The 20,874-nt window shown below is 41.0% G+C and overlaps 1 protein-coding gene across 1 annotated transcript in view; it reads right to left on the bottom strand.

Annotated features, from left to right (window-relative positions):
* Nucleotides 1–20,874, bottom strand: part of hcn2b (hyperpolarization activated cyclic nucleotide-gated potassium channel 2b) — an 80,128-nt gene that overhangs the window by 20,810 nt on the left and 38,444 nt on the right. Inside the window, exon 4 of the mRNA XM_060940541.1 lies at nt 6,602–6,820. Coding sequence (XP_060796524.1) covers nt 6,602–6,820 — 219 coding nt within the window. The remainder of the gene's footprint in view (nt 1–6,601; nt 6,821–20,874) is intronic.

The following is a 20,874-nucleotide window of genomic DNA, read 5'->3' as shown; positions in this document are numbered from 1 at the left end:
TGGCCCAAGAATGTTCAAAATACAAAGATTTGGATGCGTTTTGTGAGAAATTCATGGGCACATTTTACTGATGACTCGTACAAAACCTCTGATCTGTTGAGGAGCGTTGGCTATAAGCCGCTATTGAAAGAGGGTGCAGTACCAACAATTAAAGGAAAAGAAAACTACAAGAAAAGGAAAGTAAGTTCAGTTGCACCAGTTCTCCCAGAGTGTGAGCCGAGCAGTAATGGTGGAGTACTCAGTATGGAAAAAACGGAGAATGAGTGGACCAGTCATCAGATTTCTCCACTGGATATGTTTTTTTCCCATTGGATATGCTTGCCTCAGCAGCAATATCTCACCCTTATGTGGAAGAAGCGAATGAATGAAGAACTGAAAGTCAGATTGTTTCAAAACAATCGGCCACAAGCTCAGCCTTCAAGAAGCAAGAACACAGACGGGTAAGATGTGACTCTCATTTAGTTACATAACAACAACAACACCACGTTGTTTACCTGCATTTAGATTAATAGATGTAACTTGTATTGTGCATTCAAGTTACCGGTATAAGATTATTAATTTGCTTCAGAATGTGATTGTCTCAGTTCATCTGATTATTTAATTAGCCTTTTACATTTTATCAGTTAAAATGCATGCATGTACATGTATGTTGCATAAGTTATAACACTTATCCTGTTTTAATGAGAGTCACATGAGACGGTCAGTTCAATTCCATCCAATTCTCTAGACGGCTTTGTTCTCTGGCTTGATTTCATAAGGTGGGGGCCTCCGTGGCTGACGTGTTACTATCGGATTCACTTTCCAATGGTTCAAACTGATATGGTTCTACATGCATAGCAGTAGCACGTACACACACTCCAATTTTAGGACTATCACAGTCTTACTATCTGAGTATTACTATCTGAGGAATCCGAAGAATCTCCAATAAATCCGAACAAAGAGGCCATTGCAACCATTCTTGCCTGCTGAGTCTGGCTTTGGTCTATAGCTGTCAAAGGCCTCGGCTTTAAAACCAGTTACCGCTGTGACGTCACGCACCCAGGGCTAGCTGGCTCAGCGGGGCAGCTCAAATGCCAACTTTGCGGTCAATTTTATCTCTCAAAAATATATATATTTTTAATTCCCATTTATGCAGCATACACGAGTCAAGGATGGAGATACTATCCACTCAGAAATGTATTTAAAAATAAAGGTTCTGTGTATCTCCTTTAAAGTGAAAATAACCTTATAAGCTGTATCATAATAGTGTAACTGCCTACATATCAGAGCACACAGTGTTATGATCTAAATGAAATTTACACCCATGATTAGGATATACCTATAAGGCTGACCTTTGACAGGAACAATGAGCAGGTGGATGTCACGTTTGTCTGTCAGGAAATAAATTTGTTCTGTAGCTCTGCATTAAATAACAAGCACATGTAGCTCATTGTGTTATGCCACTCTTTCATCTCGGTGCTCAGGGGCTGCTGGTGCTGTCTTCAATATTCTGCATGTATAAGGGTAGGGTGCACTTACTGTTTCATTATTCTCTGGTCTTTATATGGCCTTTGCAATTAACTTGATAATAATTACATTCACAACATATTGAAAAGAAAATCTTGCTTGAAAGGTCAGCTGATTGTTGGCCATATTGACTGTCACAGCCAAGTAGGAAAGAAAATGTACAGTTAATTTTTTTTAACTAGCTGATTAACGTTTGTGTTTGGTATGCAAAGTCAGATCATTTTAGCAGCAGCTCAGCAGTTACACCGTGAGTCAGGTTCTGGCCATATTATATATTAACCTTTAACTTTGGATCCAAACACTGTTTGGAAGCAGGTGAAATAGCAGGAGAAATGAGAAATAGCATGCTTGTTTCCAGCATTACTGGAAACAATCTAGATCCATTTAATCCCTTTAAGATATTAAAGAAGAATAACTTTATTTATCACACATACACTTAAGCACAGTGAAATTTCTCTCTGCATTTAACCCATCTGAAGCAGTGAACACACGCATGCACAAGTGAGCAATGAGCACACACATATAACCAGAGCAGTGGGCAGCTATGCTAACAGCGCCCAAGGGAGCAGTTGGGGGTTAGGTGCCTCGCTCAAGGGCACTTCAGCCCAAGGCCGCCCCATGTTAAACTAACCGCATGTCTTTGAACTGTGGGTGAAACCAGAGCAGGAAATCCAAGCAGACACGGGGGAGAACATCCACACAGAAAGGCCCCCGTCAGCCGCTGGGCTCAAACCCAGAACCTTCTTACTGTGAGGCAATAGTGCTAACCACTACACCACCATGCCGCACACAGCACCTGGTTTACAGGTCTATAGATGTAACTGGTCTACCATCCAAGTACAATTAGCATCTGTTAATAAGTCCTATTAGTGGTTAAACTTAAAGTAAGAAATGAAACACTTGAGGTGTGCTGAGAATGATTATAGACGCAGTGGTGTGATGCAGGCCAATGTGAAGCAGCTTATTTTCCAGTAACAGCACATCCTGAAGTGTTTTATTCCTCTTATACTGCAGCTATTTGCCAACAATTACAATTTATTAATTTGTTAATAAATGACATGTCAAACCTTTAATCATTTTTAAAATATGTTTAACACTGTGCACAAAACAAAGTATATCCTGTTGCCACTTACATTATAGCAGCCATAAACATTCGCTTCGACACCAGCCTCTCTTTTTCTGTTTTTTGAAAGTAATAAGACAAAACAAAAAACACAGCATGTCACGTTACAGAGAAACTGCAAAGTCTCCTCACTCAGACACACTTTTTTCAAGTCAGTCCACAAAATTTCTATGGGATTCAGCTCTGTGATGGCGAGTCCAATACTTTCACTTTGTTGTCTTTTAGCCATTTTGTTACTTTGTAGGTATGCTTCAGACCATTGTCATGCTGGCAGACCCAGGTGCAACCATATTTTAACTTTCTGGATGATGTCTTGAGGTTTTGCTTCAGTATTGAAGCAAGTGTCAAGTCGCTTTTCCAGCAAAACACAGCCACAACGTAATGTTGCCACCACCATGCTTCACAATTGGGATAGTGGGATGGATTAAAAGCCTCACCTTTTTTCTTCCAGACACAGGACTAATTATTATGGCCAAACAGTTACACTTTGTTTCATCTGACCAAAGGACACTCCTCCAAAAGGCTGGTGATCACCTGCAAACTTCACTCTGGCTTTTTTTATGTCAGTCTTGGCGTATTGGCTTCAACCTTGCAAAACAGGCTTTCAGGCTATTCTTACAATGCATAATGTGATGTGCTCACTGACAGCCAATTTAGTGCCACTGTGACCAAAGACAGTTGACAGCAAAGTTCTGGCAGTTTGCCTTCTAGACACGTTCGCTGTGAGCATTACGAACAGACCACTGTTAAGCAGCAGGCTGAGGAGAGAGTAATGCTGTTACATAACATTTAGTGTTCTACCCCTGTACTGGGAAACAGAAAAACACTCTGTACAACACATTGTAGGACTGATTGGGCAACGAGGGACATTCTGATCATAAGTGTGAAAACAGGGACCACAGAGGAACTCTCATAATTCCCACCCCCACCATACACACGCGCACACATATGCATATACACGTGTCATGGTGAAGTGGAAACTAGCACCTTCAGGCCACTTCAGGTTATACATAGACTATAGCTATTTATATCTGTTAGTATGAGTGAGTGTACGTATATGAAGATGTGCATACATGTAAGTGTGTAGAACATCCTGACATTCAAACACTTGCAGCTTGTTTGTTAGTGTTGTGGCACGTCAAGCCCAACACCCAAGAACTAGCATCAACCAAGCCCAACTGATCATCACCACATGGTGTCCAATCAGCAACAAGCATGTGATGTCCAGTAAGTACCTCCTCTTTCTGTTTTGAGTGAATGTTGATGCGTTTCTGAATTTGTTTCATGATTTTTTATTTTGCTGTTGGGTGTTCCGATTTGCTGTTGCGTTTTTGGTTTGTTAATATGCTTTAGACTTACAATATGGGCCACCATAATCCCAGGATTTCATTCATTGCCTTGGGGCATATCTATAATAACTTACTCATTTCCTGTTTCTGCTTTATTGATATCCAAATGCATGATTATTATAGATCCTAGTCTATACTGGAGTTTTCATAACCATCAAATCTGAATCTAATTCCAGTACCAGCTCCACCACTCAAGCCTAACACAGGAACATCTGCTTGCTCTGTGTCATGAAAATAAAGCTGCTATCTCCTATATACATTATCTTGTTCAAAGAACAGCTTTTGTCAGGCCCTTAAGTGTGTCCCATGGCTCTGTTGCCATAACCGTCCACGCATTAGCTGGCTTTCTTGCTGTGTGCTGCTAGGTAGCTCTGCAGAATAATGATTAATAAAGAGGAATGTCTGCTGCCTGTGGGGAGATCTGATGAGCTCTCGTGATGGCTCCTTTGCTGTGCTATGTCACATTGTTTTTTCAGATGTTATCAAAAACATTCAAGTAGGAGTTTCAGGGGAAACTTACATTCATAATATTATGGTTAGAGAAGACTGGATTGTGCAAATAAAACCCAATCTAGCAATAAAAAATTAGCTGCAATTGAGAGGGCTGCATGGTAGCATTGCTGCCTCATGGGTCTCCAGTTTAATTCTGAGCTCAGATTACTGTCTGTGCAAAGGTCTTAGGAAACCTATTTAGTTCCTAGCACAGATATAACCTCTATACATGTGACGTGCACCACAAAAATGATTTTTCGTGTGGAAATTTTTAGTGCGATGAGCATACATACATCATGTACACACGCACTCATTTCCTGTTTCTGCTGTGTGTTTAACTCTGGCTACGTTTACACTAGACCGTATCTATCTCGTTTTCTTCGCGGATGCACTGTCCGTTTACATTAAACCACCTGGAAAAGCCGGGAAACGGGAATCCGCCAGCGTCCACGTATTCAATCTAGATCGTATCTGGTCCGGTGCTGTGTAAACATTGAGATACGCGAATACGCTGTGCTGAGCTCTAGCTGGCGTCCTCATTGGACAATGTCACTGTGACATCCACCTTCCTGATTCGCTGGCGTTGGTCATGTGACGCGACTGCTGAAAAACGGCGCGGACTTCCGCCTTGTATCACCTTTCATTAAAGAGTATAAAAGTATGAAAATACTGCAAATACTGATGCAAATACTGCCCATTGTGTAGTTATGATTGTCTTTAGGCTTGCCATCCTTCCACTTGCAAGTAGTAAGTGATGTGCGCTGGGATCACACACACACAGCGGCTTAGTCCCGAATCGTGGCTTGTGCACTTCACTCGCGCGCTGTGTGAGCTGCGCAGGGCCGGAGTGCGCACCCTCCAGAGGGCACTCGCTGTTCAGGGTGGAGTGATTTGGAGCGCAGGATGCCTGCGGAGCCGAGCGTATCCGTGTATTGGTGTTGCTGTGTGCACGGCTAACGGTTTTAGTGTAAACGCGAATCGTTTTAAGAACGTTAATCTGATGATCCGCTGATTCGACGTAATGTAAACGTAGCCTCTGTGAGTTAAACGCAGATCACTTATCCCATGCAAATCATACATAAACATGACCGAATTCTTCCAGTATTAATACTTAGCAGGCGTGTGTCCAGAAAACTTGTCCAATCTTATCCGAATAGTACTTTTCATATTGTATCTGAATTTTTTTCTCACTGGCAACCTGGTCTGTCAATCTTGATCTTTCTTCATAAGAACACTATATTAACTTTTCCACTTCAGAGATGCACAGAGGGCTTGTATTATCCCTTTCAATTCAAATAATCCTGACTATTTAATAGGCACGATCTGTGTAAACAGCACACCCAGATTAATCCCTCAAACAGCTGCACAACCCAGAAGGTCAGACATAACCAAAATGCTAATCTTCAGTATTTTCTGGGTTAAATTATGGCTCAAACTAATGCAGAGGCTAATGGAAATACCTCAGTGTTCAAGCTCTGACCCTGCATGCCCTATTTTCTTAGGTAGTTAAACAATAGAGGAACTTAATGCCTATGTTTTTTTGTATCTTTGTTGTCCTCATCACTGTCACCGTCTGTGATATGAACTGATTGCTGGCCTGAAGAACTTTCCGTTAATATCAGAACACACAATTCCTTCTACTTTTCATGGCCTTTCACTGACTCACTGGGAAGCACAGTGTACTAATACTTGTATCTCTTTTAGGTCACACTGTGATCCCTAAAACATTGATTCTCTGTTTAGAAAAAGACAAGAGAGAGAGAGAGAGAAAAAAGTCCAGGTCTGGAAAAGAACAGGATCAAAACAAACCACATGGAGATCTGATAGGACGCCAAATGGCTGATGACATGAGGAGATGAGCTGCAAAGCGGGGACACTGCAGTAAACAAACCACCAGATGCCACTATGAGAATCAAAGAGCTACCCATTACTGCAGCGGGTGGATCAGACAGGAGGGATGCCAGATCGAGAATACCCAGTGGACTGTGTTGCATCAGTGGTCAATCAGAGCGGACCCGTTCTCACTAAACAGGTGATAGCTGCTGACTTTGATCTGCCAAGATCAAACAATAGATGGCACATAAAACAGTCTCATGTATGTGTGCATTGCACAAGAAAAACAGTTACCTACCTTTTCCTGGTACTGACGGCGTGATGAGTCCAGCGACTGGATGAGCGCGGTGGCATGGCCGATAAACATGGCGTAACAGGTGGCTCCCACAATCATGCTCAGCATGGTGAGCCAGATATCAGACATGCTCTCCGGGGCCTGGCGTCCGTAGCCGATACACAGCATATGGCTCATGGCCTTGAACAGGGCGAAGGAGTACAGCTCACTCCATGAGTCGTTCTGCACAGAGAAAAAAAAACAAATAAAGGCACAAGTCATTATCAGTTCTCATTAGACATTTATCACTGAAATAGCCTGTATTTCTGAGCAGCTTATTTGCTATAAAATTGCTCCCGTGACTAGAAGGTGGCTAAGACGCCTGCGCCTCTCTCCGGCTCTCTTTCTCTTTTATCTACATAAAACATCTTGCTTCTTGAACCTGTTGTGCTCCCCATTATCCTTCTGTAATTTCTCTAGGACTGAACTGATGGCTCTACACAATTTTCACCATTTGCATTTAGTTTGACTGAGGGATGAGAACACTGTAGGAAGAATGGAATTGAATTTAAATGAGGAGAAATAGTGAGGAGGGGTGAGGAACGCTGAGGGGAAAAAGCTAATAGTGAGAGGAATGGGGGATTGCGTTTGATGAGATATTCAGACTTCAGGAAGGTTTCCCTCTGTATTCATGCTCTTTGGGTGATTGCCAGTTTCTGGTTCAAATCGTATTTGTAAAGACCCTTCAAATAATAAAAAGAAGGAGTGTGGGGCTGAGAAAGTTTGGAAAAAATCACTCTATAACATAAATACAGGCAAACATACTGACCACCACAACGATTGGCCCAATGTACAGGGTGTTTCAAAATAATTTGATATTATTTGAGATGTAAATATCCCAGAAACTACATAGTCTAGGCAAATGAAACTGAACAGGCTTAATTTTGAGCAATATAAGATTTATTCCAACTTGTCCAGGGTGTACCCCGCCTTTCGCCCGTAGTCAGCTGGGATAGGCTCCAGCTTGCCTGTGACCCTGTAGAAGGATAAAGCGGCTAGAGATAATGAGATGAGATGAGATGAAGATTTATTCCTCAAATTTTGAATGAGAAATTTAAAGGTATGTGGATTCCATGGATGAGTTCACAAATTTTCAAGATACTCGCCTAACCCTAACCCAGCCTTCCTCTTTGAACTTTTTGTGCCATGTCCAAATCTGCATTGCAGTTGGTGCATTTTTAGAGAATTCTCTCATAAAGGCACACTGCAGTCTTGTTCAACTGTGTTCGAGCGTACTCTAACACACAAAACGCCTTTTCTTTTCCAGTGAATGGCATTTCTATACCTAAAAAGATAAAAGCAAAAAACATTAAACATAAAATTTTGACCTGTTTCTACACATGCTGTTAAAATTTGAGGTCGATTGAACAAGAATTGGCAAAGTTATTAGATTGTGAAATTATATCAAATTTTTTGAAACACCCTGTATAAATAAGGAATAAAACGTGATGAGGCATGTTATACAAAGCTGCTGGTTAATAATAAAATCAAATAATGATGGGGAAAAAAGGAATTACTTTTACTACTCCAAACTGGATTATTTTTCTGGAGCAGCATATGTTTTATTCCTCTTATACAACAGTGATTTGCCAACAATTAGAAGTTTTAACTGAAGTGAAGTGAAGCTATCAAAAAACACAATGTTGGATGTTGCTACAAGTAGATCTGTTATTAATTTACGTACATTATTCACTAATCAGCTGATTTCATAGCTGTGTTAAACTATTTTTGTGAGTAGTGATGTGGCATTAATAAATATTGCATATTGGAGTTTCTTATTCTTATCTTAGCCTAGAAAATGTACAGTATGTTTTTAATATGTCAAGTTATGAAGGCCTATTCTTGTTATGTGCCTGGCAGCTTTGTTGACTAACGTGAGCTGTATCTTATGGAGTTTTTATAGAATAACATCTATCCTTAAACCACCTTGTCCTCATACTATCGAGAATCAGTGACATCTGAAATCTAGGACAAAAGTATGCACTTTCATCAAAAACAACCGTTTGTTTACTACTGCAGCCTCTTGTTTGATGGACAGCCTGCAAATCACTGTGATCCTCTTACTGCTTTGAAAAATGCTCAACAGTCCAGACTTTCATTAATTTGTTTCAGGTCATTCACAGAAGCACTTGGAATGGAATAAGAACCAGGACTGACCATGTCAGGATGATACTGTAAATCTCCTCCTACAGAGGAGCATCTCAACTGTCCTGAACACAGAGACCACTGAGCACATGGGCTTACGAGGTCCAGTTATGCCACGCAAGACAGAATCTTCAATCCTAGCTATGTAGTCTTGATGGTTGCTGGATGTAAGGTGCTTTCACACATGCAGTGTTTAGACCTTTTGAATCGAATCCTTGGTGCAGTTCCTTAGGCAGGTGAAAACCCAGCAATCACACTCAGCTGTGGACCAAAACAACTGGTCAAGGGCGCATCGTTCTGCTTGTAATCGAACCCTAGAGCAGTTCAAATGCTGAGGAAACTGATTCAACTCTACATTGACACAACTGTAACAAATGAACTGTATATGTTATGCATTACAGGTAGCATGCAGCATTTTTCAGTGGATTCGAGCTGCTACACTGAGCCATGAATTATAAATTGAGCCAAAGGACAGAGCGCTGCAAAAAAGTGATGCATTCTGGATATTTGGACAGATGGAAAAAAATAACCTTGGATGCAATACACAAAGTGTTTTTAATATAGTTATTTTATAATTATTTCACCATTTATTTAGCTCTATGTTCTCAATGTGCAGGTAAAGTTGGTAAAGATTTCGTCACATTTTTCCATCACCAATGAATGAGTTTTGCATGTATTTAGCCTGACACTCCCCTCAGCCAGTGTTTTTTGTTTGTTTGTTTATTTGTTTGTTTGTTTGCTTGCTTGCTTCTTCTATTTTGTGGTTCATTTAATTATTTAGAGTGTGAAATCGAACCAAAACCAAATTTCACTCTGAGACTCCGCACATGGACTGATGTGTGAAAGAGAGAAAACAGCAACAGCAAAGTACAGTGGTGCTTGAAAGTTTGTGAACCCTTTAGAATGTTCTATATTTCTGCATAAATATGACCTAAAACATCATATTTTCACACAAGTCCTAAAAGTAGATAAAGAGAACCCAGTTAAACAAATGAGACAACAATCTTATACTTGGTCATTTATTTATTGAGGAAAATGATCCAATATTACATATCTGTGAGTGGCAAAAGTATGTGAACCTTTGCTTTCAGTATCTGGTGTGACCCCCTTATGCAGCAATAACTGCAACTAAACGTTGCCGGTAACTGTTGATCAGTCCTGCACACTGGCTTGGAGGAATTTTAGCCCATTCCTCCATACAGAACAGCTTCAACTCTGGGATGTTGCTGGGTTTCCTCACATGAACTGCTCACTTCAGGTCCTTCCACTACATTTCGATTGGATTAAGGTCAGGACTTTGACTTGGCCATTCCAAAACATTAACTTTATTCTTCTTTAACCATTCTTTGGTAGAACGACTTGTATGCTTAGGGTCGTTGTCTTGCTGCATGACCCACCTTCTCTTGAGATTCAGTTCATGGACAGATGTCCTGACATTTTCCTTTAGAATTTGCTGGTATAATTCAGAATTCATTGTTCCATCAATGATGGCAAGCCGTCCTGGCCCAGATGCAGCAAAACAGGCTCAAACCATGATACTACCACCACCATGTTTCACAGATGGGATAAGGTTTTTATGCTGGAATGCAGTGTTTTCCTTTCTCCAAACATAATGCTTCTCATTTAAACCGAAATGTTCTATTTTGGTCTCATCCATCCACAAAGCATTTTTCTAATAACCTTCTGGCTTGTCCACGTGATCTTTACCAAACTGCAGATGAGCAGCAATGTTCTTTTTGGAGAGCAGTGGCTTTCTCCTTGGAACGCTACCATGCACACCATTGTTGTTCAGTGTTCTCCTGATGGTGGACTCATGAACATTAACATTAGCCAATGCAAGACAGGCCTTCAGTTGCTTAGAAGTTACCCTGGGGTCCTTTGTGACCTCACCGACTATTACATGCCTTGCTCTTGGAGTGATCTTTGTTGGTCGACCACTCCTGGGGAGGGTAACAATGGTCTTGAATTTCCCCCATTTGTACAGAATCTGTCTCACTGTGGATTGGTGGAGTCCAAACTCTTTAGAGATGGTTTTCTAACCTTTTCCAGCCTGATGAGCATCAACAACACTTTTTCTGAGGTCTTCAGAAATCTCCTTTCTTCGTGCCATGATACACTTCCACAAACATGTGTTGTGAAGATCAGACTTTGATAGATCCCTGTTCTTTAAATAAAACAGGGCGCCCACTCACACCTGATTGTCATCGCATTGATTGAAAACACCTGACTCTAATTTCACCTACAAATTAACTGCTAATCCTCGAGGTTTACATACTTTTGCCACTCACAGATATGTGATATTGGATCATTTTCCTCAATAAATAAATGACCAAGTATAATATTTTTGTCTCATTTGTTTAACTGAGTTCTCTTTATCTACTTTTAGAACTTGTATGAAAATCTGATGTTGTTTTAGGTCATATTTATCCAGAAATATTGAAAATTCTAAAGGGTTCACAAACGTTCAAGCACCACTGTATGTGTAGAGTTCAATATCTTCCCTCAAACTTCCCTACCATGTTTACAATGCTGTAGAGAACTGCTGCTAATATTTCTAGTTGTGTGGGTTTTTTTGTTTTTTTTTTTTGTTGTTTTTTTTCCTGGAGATGGAAGAATAAACAGAACATCCAAAGCTAAATACTGTCTGGGTAGTGAAGTGTCTGTGAGGTTCACCAGGCATGTGCAAACAAACCTGAACTGACATGAAGCCTCATTTGTTTGTTCACATTCTATAACCGATCCAGTACACACAGTTGAGATGCATTCACTTCATCCATAAACCAGCTCAATTAGATTGATACGGTTTCATGAAGGCCTGCAGGAGACATTGATCAGTTTGACACCAGGCCACAGCCCACAATGTGGTGTTTCAGTAAACAGCTAAAAAAAGCCACAGGGAAGTGCAGAGACAATGAAATGCTAATGCCTGCATTTAGCCAGCTCACGTGAAAATACTCCTTTCCCCAGAAGACATTCTTTTTTTTTTCCATTTTTGTAAGACGTTTCCCATGTTTTTGTCAACTGCCAACAGTGGAGTGAATAGACATTCAAATGAATTTTCTCGAGGGAAGTAAGAAGAATAGTAACCACATAATCGGTTTAAATGTGATGGTTTCTGGAACAGCTAGCTGAATGCTTGATGTTAAATGAAGCATTAGCAGAAATCCTGGACACTGGAGTATGAGCTGAACAGGTCAAAGCATGTCAAAAATCTAACGAGATACTGCACACTCTAAAGGTGCCATTGAATGGAAATCTGTATTTACCTTGGCATACTTGAAAAAGAAGAGTTTGGTACATGGATCTGACATACCATGAACCTCAAACACTGTCGTCTCCTCTTTCAAATGAAAATCCTGCATATACAAAAGAGGGCAGTAAAACTGGCCAATTTCAAAATCCTGGACTGTTTCGTAACACTCTAGACTCATAAATAATCATGCCCCCAAATGTACATATAGACCCTTTTCAGTCACGTGACCTTCGTAAACGCTACCACCATTTTGGACATGTAGCGGACTTCGGCTCGAATTGGTTTGAATGCGAGGAAGGCGACAAACGGAGAACATACAAGAAAAAGGAGCGAGATGCAGAAAATACCTTCGCTATCCAGCGACGTAGGGCATTTACAGGGCGAGCAGAGGGAGAAATAACAACAGTAACGACACATTAGCAACGCCGTACAGAAATAACGGTTTATGGCACAGACCCTTTCGGTTCTCGCTCATCTAGCTGCTACAATGACCGCTTAGACTGCAACAATAATACCTAACACACATTTAAGTATCCGTCGTAAAGACGTGAAACTCGTCGAGTGACGAGTGTGTTCATTGATAAGCTAACACAATCTAAAAGTAGACATACCATCACACTGCCCTGGCACTGTGTACAGTTTCCCTTCTATGGTTTGTGCACTCACTAGTTGCCATTACTTTCTCCAACCGTTGTGACAGATTACAGGGAACGGCCTGGATTTAAGAGACAAATACATGTTCCTCTTATTTTGAACACTTATTTGTAGGCAGTGCTTAATTTGTAAAGTGGGAGGTCCCGGAGCGCAGAGGATGAGCGGCTCCGGTGCGGAAAAAAAGAGGAGAGGGGAGGGGGTTCTGCGCTGCGCTTCTGGGCATGTTTTGTAATAACACTGCAAATTAAGTTCATCTGCAGATATTTTGTGGATGTCATTTCATGAGAGAAATCACCAACAAGACAGATATCAAAATCAGACATTAACACTAAATAAACTTGCATTTTTTTATTTAATTATTATTATTATTATTATTATTTTTTGTTACATAGTCAAAAGAGGTGTCGGATCACCGGATCCAGTGTAAATAGCTGCCGGAGCCAACGCCCGAGGTTCCGGAGCGCGCTCCGGCTTGCTCCCCTCAAATTAAGCGCTGTTTGTAGGACACTGCCTCTGATCTGTCCTACAGTCTACCAACAGCAAAGGAACACAACGCTAGCTAATAGCTACTACAGAAGAACAGAGGTTACAATGGGATATTTTAGCCTATTTGGTTACACACTCGCCGCCACAGAATGTTAACAGCAATGTAATGCCTTTTCTGGCTAATTTTATTCGTCTTACCTCCAACAAAGTGGTCACTACACAAGCGTTGGTATGCCGCTATCCATCTTCTCCGTCAGTCAGCAACTACCGGGATCCGATAAAATGATAACCCTTGCCTTGTTTGTTGATGGTTACTACATCCAGGTGCACAACAATATAGTGGCATGATGGAAGTCTTGCTGAAAATAAACACTTTCTTTGCTGCCGTTCCTCAATGTTGGCTGTGGTAAACTACTGGTAGTACACGTCCAAAATGGCGGCCGCGTTTGTCGTGATGTCACGTGAAAAGGGTCCATACCGGCCTATGTTCAAGTTCAGGCAATATTGCTTCTGCTTCCAGTGCTGATGCCAATGACTGCCTGTAGCTGCTTCATATATTTCTTTTGGGATCAATCAAACAATCAAACTACCTACCTATCTACCAACCAACCAGGCATGGACCTGCACTGCCAAAACTTCAGCAGTTCTGCAGGTATTGTGAAGAATGACATGACAAACTCACCAAGGGACTCAACAACTGTCTTCCAAAACCAAAGTGACACCAAGCTGGAGAGCTCATGCGAAACGCCACGGCACAAACTTCGGAGACGTAGCTTTTAACCAGTGCTCGGCGGCATAATTATCTTGAAATTGCTGTCATTCAGCAAAAAATGGTCAAATTGAAACTGCTGGTAAAAACAACAAAGAACTATTCAACTGCTTATTGCTTCAGTGAGACGTGGTTAAATGAAACTACTTCTGACGCAATGGTGGTGCTCCCCCAGCTTTCACTGCACAGGGCGGATCGCGACCCCACTTTCATTCAGAAAATTAAAGTTGGAGGCAAGTAGCTAGCTATGCTGTGTGATTTTATCCACGTTCTGAGAGTTGAAGCCAGATCATCTTAAATTGAATGGTTCACAGTGAGCTAACAACTTTAATTAGTGTGCTTGCTCAAGCACAAAGGCAAGCACACTGTTCTTCTTAAGTTTACTTATTCTGCCTTATTCCGACACGTTTTTTGGATCCACTCCTCCTCCTAGGGCATTCGAGATAGAGACACCGTTCCAACTCTGAGACGTCTGGCCCGAAGTGGTGTAGTGTGCTTGTACACAGCTTTTGGATCGACGTGCCCATTCTCTTGTTCTTGTCATTTTTCTTTTGTTTTTTTCCCATAGAGAATGAATAGGGCTCATGAATCGAGTCGTCCTACTCGGACAGGCTCCATCGCAGATGCACTAAACCTCATGTTATACTTCAGGCCAACTCCCCCGACACATACATGCAATCGGTTCTGACCCGCACTCATATTTTTCCTTTCTTTTTGCTCATCCCTTTTTCCTGCATAGGCTTGCATTGATTTTTGGCCCCATTGAAAATGAATGGTGTTTCAGGAGAAAAACTTTCACTCTCCATCAGTTTTTTTAACCAAGTGGCCAAACTTCAAGAAACTTCACTTGATGCCTCAGGCCAAGTCCCCGCACAGATCCATCCCCTCATCTGAGACCTGCACTCGTCTTTTCCATGGTTTTCACGCATCTCTTTTTACCTCCATAGGCTTCCATTGATTTTTGGCCCCATTCAAATGAATGGAGTTTTGCTCAGTAACACTTCACCACACATCCACCAAACTTCATATACTGTAGCACCTCAGGCCAAATCACCCATCACACACATGATATCGGTTCTGACTCGCACTCGTCTTTGTCTTGCCTTTCATCCGTCCATTTTTTCTCCATTTTGCCGCTAATCAATGGAAGCTCGACTGAGTCATTCCTCCCTTCCCCCATAGGTGATGATGCATTTGGCAAGGATCTGCTCATTTGAGACTTTGACAGCAAATCAACTTCAACTCAATGGCCACTTTATTAGGAATACTTACACGCACACACGATAACAATTAGCATATAAGCATTCACATGTTACCGTGCTAGCTGTTAGCATGTTACCCATTACGATATCATGCCTGCTGTTAGCTCACGAGTTGTTAGCATGTTCACCATTAGCATGTTATCATGAGAGCTGTTAACATGTTAGGATTAGCATGGTAGCATGCAGAGTTCGCATGTTTGCTGTTAGTGAGTTCACCTGAGCATGTTAGCATGCTAACTGTTAGCATGTTAGCTGTTAGCACGTCACCCTTAGCATGTTAGCATGCTAAAAGTTAGCATACTAGCCATTAGCATGTTAGCCTGTTAGCTGTTAGCATGATAGCTGTCAGCATATTAGCCTTAAAGTGTTAGAATTTTAACAAATAGCATGTTAATCATTAGCATGTTAGAATGCTAGCTGTTAGCATGTTATCTATTAGCATGTTAACATGCTAGCTTTTAGCATGTTAGTATGCTGTTAGCATGTTAATATGCTAACTGTTAGCATGTTAGTATGCTAACTGTTAGCATACTAGTTGTTAGCATGTTGGCATTAGCATGTTGGCATGCTAGCTTTTAGCATGATAGCATGATAGCTGTTCTGCTACAGCTCAGCAAGCACACTTTGCATTTTCTCTGCGGAAATGCAGTCTAGTTTACTTTGTGTTGTTGTCGAGATCAACACAAAATAACTAGTAGGCCTACTGTATGAGTAACATTAGCAAGCAAGGTCCAAATAGCTAGCATAGCCAACTAGACAACATGATGTCCTAGCTTATTGTATGTGCATGGAGGGAGGATTGTTTTATTTTCCTGCATGTATCCCAGTCAAAGAAATTGGCTGTGATGCCATATAAACCTGTAATATGACTGTACTGTGATGAAACACATCAATATAGTTAATATTGACCAAATTACCATTTTTATAAAAATTGGCATTTTATTGGTTGAAAATGGCTCAAAATGCCATCTACTGGTTTAAATCCTCCTGAACCTTATAAGGCCGATTCTGACATAGAGTCAAACATTTGGGACTAATGCTAAGGTCACACATAGCCGGTTGAGCCGTGAGAACCGTGGCTGGGCCTACTGTGGCCATTCCAGCAGATTCTGGAGGTGATCTGTTGCATAAATTTAGGCAGAGTAAATATTTAAATGAAGCCATGGTAGCTGCGACAACAGTGACGGAAGACACCAGTAAAACCAATGGCAGCAGCAAAATATTGGCAATATCTGACCTTATGGCAATGATGGCAGTGTGTACGGTTTTCACAACTGCAGTACGGTATAGCCACAGCAAGACGTAATAAACTATGCCCCCTAGGCAAACTTTTCACTTTCTGCAGAATGCTGTTCTGTGAACATTTTGAGCCTGATGGTTGTGACGGAATGCTACAGTAACCCCCAATAGCCTACATAAGCCTCACATATGCCTCAAGGATGCTCAAGGATACTCATGGATGCCTTCACGATTGCAACAGATGAATTAATCCGGCGTTTGACTCACAGCAATTTTCAACATGATGAAACTTTCCGGAAATGGAAGCCATGCCCTCCCAGTTGTCAAGGTAGCTCCCCGGCTCTCACATATTCTGATGGAAGAGCCCGGAATGCATTCCAGTTGACCCCCGAACGGCTCACCGGCATCTACTATGAATTGATTATGTACTTTGTGAAGTTTATAGTTTAAAAAAAGAACTTTAACATCCTCTAATCAGAGGTGGGTGGCCCACCTCCCCCAGATCCTGACCTGAAGTGGGAGTCTGTGAAACTGAAGCCATTTTCAAATATAGTATGATGAATCAAGACTCATTATTCACAAGAGTTTACGACATTTCCACCCCCACCCCCCCACCTCAGCCCATCCCTGCCCCTCCTCCCTCTCAGCCTGTTGTTCACTTTTTAGCATTTTTCAAAATTATACAGCAGGTGGAATTAGACTCAGAGCTGGAGGTGAAGTTACACTTTAAGCTGTTATTTGGACAGCTACAGCATCCCCCACCATTAGCTATAGGACAGTTCACATGCTTATAGGTTTGGCAAAAGGGTTGCAAATCTCTGCATATGACTGAAAGACTGGAAGAAAACAAGCACTGTCCATGTGTCTGTCATGTTGTGGTGGCTCAGCGAGGCACTGCAATGGTAATTGAATAAATGAGGGGCCTTATTAGCTGTAATGCATGAGGGCTCTTCTGTGGTGTTTTTTTTTTCCCTACTGGACTGTGAGTGTGGGATCTGTTGAAACAGCTGTTTTTTAAAGGTTAGCTGATACACTGTCAGAAAAAGGAGTAAAACATTCGGAGCGTAATGCAATGCCATGATATGTAGGGCAGAGTGGGGAGATTTGGGACAGGTTTTCAGCTTTTGTAGATTGGATGAAATTCTTTGCAGGTAGCATCACATTCATATTGCATTACAGGGAAATTAATTAATTTGTAGGAATACAAACTGTCCCAAGTCTCCTCCATCCCAAGTCTCACCACTCTCCCCTATCTGTTTAGTGCTCTACATATTCATATCTGTATTTGTATTTAGACATGTGTTTAAACCTGGATTTAACATGGGTGTGGCCTAAACCATAAAGAGGTTTACGCTAATTTAAACCATGGTGACCCATTACTAAGGATGAATGAATGAATGCTGCATGAGTCTGTTAAGGAACATAGACTTTTTTTTTCATCCACAAGCTTCATACAGTGTGTGACTGCTCACTGACATCCGCACTCACATGGTTTTCTGGTGCGTCCCATGGGATCTCAGCCAGTCCTGATGCACATCTCTAGTCACAATCGGAAACTCTGTGAACATTTTTGACATGGCCATGACACCTTCTATTCATATCCATATATGCATCTGTTTAGAGCCCGTTAGTTGTTCAGTCTGAATAATGCACAATTTGTATTTGCTTACTGTACATAGTTCTTCTGACTGATCACATTTCTCCAATGATGAACCATTTCAGTCCTGATAGAAGTGGTCTCTTCCCATACAAAAGGCATGAGGGCTGACTACATGGTTGGAAAATGATGTAAATATTATGTTATGGCCTTCACAGTCACCAAATCTCAACCCAATTGAAATGACACGCTGTACTCTACAACCGTCGTCAAAACAGTAACTGAGGGAATATTTTTTAGAAGACTAGTGTTTATCGCTCCAGTGCAGTTACAGAGATTTGTTGCACCTTAGCCAAGGCATATTGAATCAGTCGAAACCTTTTCTAATACATCTTACAGTATGTTGTTTTTTTTTGTGTGTGGAGTTTTTCGATTTCAGTCATGTGTGGTGAGCATTCAATCAATATGACAATGTATTTGAGTCACAGGGCTCTTCCTGGTACAAGATGGTTTATTCTGGATTCTGTGCAGGGATTAGAGAAAGCCAGGTCACAGATCACATGGTACAGATGGATCAAAGAGGATGAAATGGTTGCATTGACCTGCCAGGCTAGGTCTTAGGTCCTGCAGGAATTTGGATATTGAAACCATCTGGATATTATTGATGTCAGACTAAATGAAATTCTAATATGATTAGCTTGCTAGTAGAGCGATGACCTCAGTCATTTGCCCAATGTCAGACTCCTCCAGTTTTTCAGATTTATTTTCATGGTCACTCCATTCGATGGGAAAAGACAATTACAGTGAGACAACAATTGTTCTCCCTGCAGTATTACACTCAAGATGAACATTCTCATCTTTTGTTATCATCTACCTGTAAGTTTAGAAATGTTGAATATGTGTTTAAATCTCCAAACATATATTTATTGTGCCTGTATTGATGAGTAGTGTCACTCATTTACAGTGGTGCTTGAACGTTTGTGAACCCTTTAGAATTTTCTATATTTCTGCATAAATATGACCTAAAACATAATTAGATTTTCACACAAGTCCTAAAAGTAGATAAAGTTAAACAAATGAGACAAAAAAATTATTATACTTGGCCGTTTATTTATAGAGGAAAATGATCCAATATTACATATCTGTGAGTGGCAAAAGTATATGAACCTCTAGGATTAGCAGTTAATTTGAAGGTGAAATTAGATTCAGGTATTTTCAGTCAATGGGATGACAAATCAGGTGTGAGTGGGCACCCTGTTTTATTTAAAGATCAGGGATCTGATCTTTAAATAAAAGTCTGATCTTCACAACACGTTTGTGGAAGTGTATCATGGCACGAAGAAAGGAGATTTCTGAGGACCTCAGAAAAAGTGTTGTTGATGCTCATCAGGCTGGAAAAGGTTACAAAACCATCTCTAAAGAGTTTGGACTCCACCAATCCACAGTGAGACAGATTCTGTACAAATGGGGGAAATTCAAGACCATTGTTACCCTCCCCAGGAGTGGTTGACCAACAAAGCTCATTCCAAGAGCAAGGCGTGTAATAGTCAGCAAGGTCACAAAGGACCCCAGGGTAACTTTTAAGCAACTGAAGGCCTCTCTCACATTGGCTAATGTTAAAGCATATACGCAGAGCCATGGCCTCACTTTCGTTTATAAATGCCTTGAGACCTCAAGAATGGCACAGGAATAGTTTTAAGCATTAACAATGAATCTAATATAGTAATTTTTACGATTAAAGTGATTTATATAGGTAGCGGTCTGAGTGAATGACCTTGATGTCTGTAACGTCACAACAGGAAGTCTATCGGTCTCATCGCCATTTCCGCTATACTAAAACACAGAGCTGACTGCAACTCCGATCCTCCATTTTGAGCTAATTTATCGCCATGCCACATAGATGTGTTGCTGGCCAGTACAGCAACACGACAGAAGCTGGATTTACGTTGCATTCATGGCCCAAGAACATTCAAACTGCAAAGATTTGGACGCATTTTGCGAGAAGTTCACGGGCACATTGGGTGCCTACGAAGTAGTCTCTCCTCTGCTCTGCACATTTTACTGAAGACTCGTATGAAACCTCTGATCTGTTGGCTATAAGCCCGTATTGAAAGAGGGTGCAGTATCAACAATTAAAGGAAAAGAAAACAAGGAAATATTTTATTTATTCATTTTTTTAAAAAGGAAAGTTCAGTTGCACCAGTCCTTCATGAGTGAGCCGAGGGTTATTGTTAAAACGCAGGACGTAACAGGACAGGACATATCGCTCGGGCAGTGACCTCCCCGTGGTTGTTGCTAATGGGATGGGTGACATCCAATTCCGTCCCGGGTTTTAGTAATTGCCTGAGCCGAGCAGTAATGGCAGAGTACTCAGTATGGAGAAAATGGAGAATGAGTGGACCAGCCATCTTATTTCTAAACTGGATAATGCTGCCATCTCGTCCTTACGTGGAAGAAGTGAATGAACAGAGAACTGAACAAAACTGAAAGTCAGACTGTTTCAAAACAATCGGCCACAAAATCGGCCTTCAAGAAGTGAGAACACAGATGGGTAAGCTCCGACTCTCATTTGGATAAAAAAAAAAAACAAAAACAACACATTGTTTACCTGCATTTAGATTAATAAATGTAACTTGTATTGTGTGTAAGTTACTGGTATAAGATTATTTAATTTGCTTCAGGATGTGATTGTCTCAGTTCATCTGATTATTTAATGAGCCTTTTATGTTTTATCAGTGAAAATGCATGCATGTACATGTATGTTGTATAAGTTATAACACCTATCCTGTTTTAATGAGAGTCAACTCACAATCAATGAAGTCAAATCAGTCT

This window comes from Neoarius graeffei, chromosome 15 (assembly GCF_027579695.1).
Source record: "Neoarius graeffei isolate fNeoGra1 chromosome 15, fNeoGra1.pri, whole genome shotgun sequence".
NCBI classification, from domain to species: Eukaryota; Metazoa; Chordata; class Actinopteri; order Siluriformes; family Ariidae; genus Neoarius; species Neoarius graeffei.
The sequence above is the reverse complement of the archived record's forward strand: the minus strand, read 5'-3'. Positions and strand labels throughout refer to the sequence as shown.